Raw genomic sequence first — 4,780 nt, forward strand, 5'->3', positions numbered from 1 at the left:
AAAGTCAAAGATAAATACTTTTTGTACCTGGAGTGGCTCAAGTTAATGGTAATTGGGCAGTACTACAGATCACGAGGTCAAAGGTTTGAGCCACGATGCCATTGAACACTATTGCACTTTCTACTGTGGGCATGTTATAAAAGAGACAGTCAATTAAAGAACCAAAGAAAAATCTTTGCAGTGGCAGATGCTGATTAACAGTTCAAAGTTAGTTACCTGAACCATAGAAAATTTAACCTGACCGTTTAGTTTATAAGGTGTAGTACACGTTGAAAAACGGTTATGTAACCAGAACCAAAACAATAAATAGAAATCCAAAGTTTTCATCTTATTTCCTTTTTTTCTTATACTAAACAACTCTACTTACTCGCTCCTGATGGAGATAAAAATCTGGTGATCCAAGAAAGTCATTCCTTCAGCCAGTTCCAGAGCTGATAAAGTCTCTATAGTTTCCTTACTTGGAATCTGAAAACAATTTATTTTAAAGAATAATGATAAGGTTTTGAAATTCATGGTCACCTTATTTTTATCACTTTACGAATGATTTCCAAAAGTACTATAGGATGAAAACTTCACTTTTTAAAACTAAAAGATGTTTAGCTTAACCCAAAATAATGCTAACCTTTGTTTCTATCCTCTCTGACTTAGAATACGGGGATATCTGTGAAATTAACAAAGTTGTTTAGTACTTAACCTTAACTATTGCCAACCTTTGTTTCTTTCCTCTCCGACTTAGAATACGGGGATATCTGTGAAATTAACAAAGTTGTTTAGTACTTAACCTTAAGTATTGCTAACCGTTGTTTCTTTCCTCTCTGACTTAGAATATGGGGATATCTGTGAAATTAACAAAGTTGTTTAGTACTTAACCTTAAGTATTGCCAACCTTTGTTTCTATCCTCTCTGACTTAGAATACGGGGATATCTGTAGCTAATAAATTCCCCGATAAAGGGAAGTTTATCATGTCACATGAACCACATCTTACCACAGGTGGTGACAGCAGAACATCCAGTTCAACTTTTGTTGTCTTGTCTTGATCTTGTTTGGTAATCATCTGTAATATCTGAGCTGCTGCCTTATGCTCGGCAGGTAACAAATTTGTGTTGTGAACCAGTTCCTCTAGAAAATCAGTTGTCAACTGCAGGAGCTTAGGATCATTTTCAAAATCCTAAAAGAAAATATTAGTTTGTACTATCCAGAAAATGAGGAATGCAAATATCACATAAATATCCAACTAAAATCTCCATAACAGTAGATAAATCAGAAGAAGAGCCAGTACCTGGGAGTGTTTGGATACCCAGTGACGAAGAACATTCAAAACTCTCATGGTAGCAGCTGTACTAATCATAGACTCTCGCTTGGCTTTAGGGATCTTCAAATCAGCTCCAGCTGTCAGTTATAATTACAGATTAATTTCATTCTGAATTCCTTAGATTTATAAAGATTTAGAGAAATTGTTTTTAAAACAAATATGGGAAATATGTTGGGCATTTCATGTAAATAAAGATGTTTTATTTATTGTTTACATAAAAATGGTATATTCACACAATTATGGAAAGTGTTTGTCGTTTGTATATCAACAGTACGTTTGTATATTTATGGAAGTGTTTTAAGTGTTAAAAAAAGATGTACTTATGGTTTATATAGCAACAATACATTCACACAATTATGGAAAGTGTGTTACCTAAGCCTTTCATATAAATAAAGACATTGTATTTATTATTTGTATATTAAACCCACAATGTTTTAAGAGAAGCCTAACCTGATATAAACTTTGACTTTTAATATTACAATTAGTTTAGAAAACCTCCACAGCCCCATGTTTTGCACCTTCAGGTATTTTTAATTTATTTAAGCCACCAAATCTTTCTTAAACATTGACTTTAATGTTTAGGAAATTAACAATTTTTTCACGTGAAGAAGATAGAAATGAAAACAGTCACTCCAGAGTAAATACAGTTACTGAACTCATATACATGTTATTGAAAGAAGATAAATATTATATACCATTCGTGTATCAGATCAAGATGGACCAGACAAAAACATATCGCACAGAAAACTTAGGTATAAATGTCATTTAATGAATTTACTAATATCAAATTGACTTTAAATCCATTAATAACTGGTTAAAGAGTCAACCAATGTGACTTACAATACGATAATTATGAAGCATCATTCCAAAGTTCACATTCCATCAATAGTAAAGCATGTTTTATATTATACTATGTCTTGGGTCTAATAAACACGAAAGTTGCAGCAATCCTTAGATTTAGTCCATTACTGAGAGTTAAAAGAAGTCACACCGACCTGCACTGGGAAGACGGCTACCAGCTCGTGACTGGGGTTGAGACGGTGGTTCTGGTGGATTACTAGAGCCTGCTGTGGCCGCAGCAAAAGCTGCCGCCGCCGAACTAGTGCTTGATCTAAAGTAACACAGTACAGAGTGGACACATTGTTTATTAACTCTGAAATGCACATTTCCTTAATGGCAATAATTAACATAAACATAACTATACAAAGTTTATTACTGAATTAAATCACACAGAAATTGTATTTATTGCCAAGACAGTTACGCTTAGGAGGAAGGAAGTTACTTTAATTAGTTAGTAAATTCCCCAGTTTTTAATAACTGATGTTGTGAAGTGAAAGTACAAATAAGAAACTTTAACTTGAACAAGGTTGAATAATCATAGAAAAATTATAACAAAAACCAGTAAGTGGGGTAAATGGAAATCAGAATGTTGTGCACTTGGTGGAATACCTGTTCAAGATCATTTGTATGTATACGCAGTGAGATATGTGTGTAACAAAGATTTAGCAAATGTTGGAGTGTATCTGTAAAAAAGAAGGGGGGAGGTTGTAAGAAGAAAGTGGAACATATGGTTGTACCAAAGATATGTTTATGAATTTTCTAATTATTATCTATAAACAAAAATTTGACGTACCTGCGAGTTGAAGCCCGGGATGAAGTGACCACCACACCAGCTTTACTGCTATGTTGTGGAGAGTCTGGATACTGGAAACTGCTTCTTGGAGTCGAGAGTATGGTTGATTCTGTCTGAAAGCTACTTCGTGGAGTAGTTGAAGGGCTACCACTTTCAGTTTCACTGCTTCCTCGCTTCCCTACCGCTAATATATTGAAAGAAAATTAAATATCTGAAGTAAATATGTAAAATTACAAAATGAATTACAATATTTCTACATGAAAAATAAAATAAACCACCACATCTGTTAGTTTTGTTTAAAAAATGGTGATTAGTGTGTTAATATACAATATGCCCCATCCCACCCAAAAGGCTCAGCAGTAAGCCTCAGGGCTTATAACAATGATGAAATAAAAGTTTTTTTAAGATGGTAAATACATGCCTAAATCTTCTTCCATTATATCAGCAGGTGGTCTCGTTACTTACGATACTTAAATATGAGGTTCAATTCCCCATTTGTGCTAAATAAAAACCCCGAAACAAACTTAATTCGCATAAAAGTAATCAAATATTTCTCAAAACAAAAACTAAAATTTTCAAAAAATGTACTGATTACTTTTTTATAGATGTTTTTATAAGTTTTGCCAGAATGTTTTACAACTAATCTTTCAGAATCACATAATTTAGATCCAGAGAAGTATGATCATATAGGTATATTTTATTTTGTAGTGTTTCCAACAGAATTAAGTACATCAACTTTTAAGTGATGGCCACGGTTTTAGGTCAGTAAATATATCACCTTTTTTTTCTTAAATATATAACAGGTGCCACTAGTTCCTTGCTTTAAAACATTTTTATTCTTGTAAAAAGTACATCCCACATCTCCAGAGAAATAAAATATTTATTTTATTATTCTTAACTTTGTTAAGGCAAACTGTTTCTATAAACGTAAATAAAATCACAACCTATTTAAATTTAACTGGATTATTGAACTTGTAGGATATCGATAGTTCCTGACAAAGCTGTAATAGGGAAATATTGAGCTAATAAAGTTACATTCTGGAGATATGGGTTGTGATTTTATTTACATTTATAAAAATATCTATTTATATTTTAACATTTTGGTTTTGCACCTTTACCGTGGGTTTTCTGCTTACGAGACATGGTTATAAATTTTTTTTATTCTTGTTTATGTCTGTTGGTGGAGCAAGTCTGTTCACTCATGTTACTCTCTAACTATATCTCAACATACTAATATAAATATATTCTAATATTAAAAATAATCATACCTCCCCTGACTCTTAAATATGTCATAACATTTGGAGCTGATTGGCTGGACAAAACCGGGGGTGGGATCTGCCGTTGTTTATCCAGCTGAAAACGAACTGGAGAAGAAGTTGTGGAAGGAGGAGTTTGAGGAGGCGTATCTTCGGGAGTTCGGGTTGGTGGAGCTCGTTCAGGAATGTGTTGTGGGGCAGCTTTTCTGCAAAAAGTTAACCAATTTCATTAATCATAATTTGTTGATTTATCTTCAAAACATAAAGTTGTAAGAGGATTATCATAAAAATAATTTAAAAATATATATAACTCAAGAAACAGCAGTTAGTGAATATGACCAATAACATAAGGAAGAAGCTACTAGTCAATCAGACAATTTCTATAAGTATGGTCAGGAACACAAGGACGAAACTATGAGTCAATCAGACAATAGATAGAAGTTTGGCCAGGAACACAAGAAAGAAACTATGAGTCAATCAGACAACTTCCCGAGGTATAGCCAGGAACACAAGGATGAAACTATAAGTCAGTCAGACAACTTCCAGAGGTATAGCCAGGAACACAAGGAAGAAACTAC

At 33.3% G+C, this 4,780-nt stretch overlaps 1 protein-coding gene across 1 annotated transcript in view; it reads right to left on the reverse strand.

The window, feature by feature from the left end:
* Positions 1-363: 363 nt before the first annotated feature.
* LOC106475743 (ras-specific guanine nucleotide-releasing factor 2-like) overlaps positions 364-4,780 on the reverse strand; it is a gene marked incomplete at its 5' end in the record, with an annotated part of 24,174 nt that continues 19,757 nt past the window's right edge. The window contains 6 exons of the mRNA XM_022379795.1: positions 364-465; positions 987-1,169; positions 1,281-1,390; positions 2,309-2,424; positions 2,947-3,130; positions 4,215-4,408. Coding sequence (XP_022235503.1) covers positions 364-465; positions 987-1,169; positions 1,281-1,390; positions 2,309-2,424; positions 2,947-3,130; positions 4,215-4,408 — 889 coding nt within the window. The remainder of the gene's footprint in view (positions 466-986; positions 1,170-1,280; positions 1,391-2,308; positions 2,425-2,946; positions 3,131-4,214; positions 4,409-4,780) is intronic.

This window comes from Limulus polyphemus, unplaced genomic scaffold, assembly GCF_000517525.1.
Source record: "Limulus polyphemus unplaced genomic scaffold, Limulus_polyphemus-2.1.2 Scaffold9089, whole genome shotgun sequence".
Taxonomy (NCBI): Eukaryota; Metazoa; Arthropoda; class Merostomata; order Xiphosura; family Limulidae; genus Limulus; species Limulus polyphemus.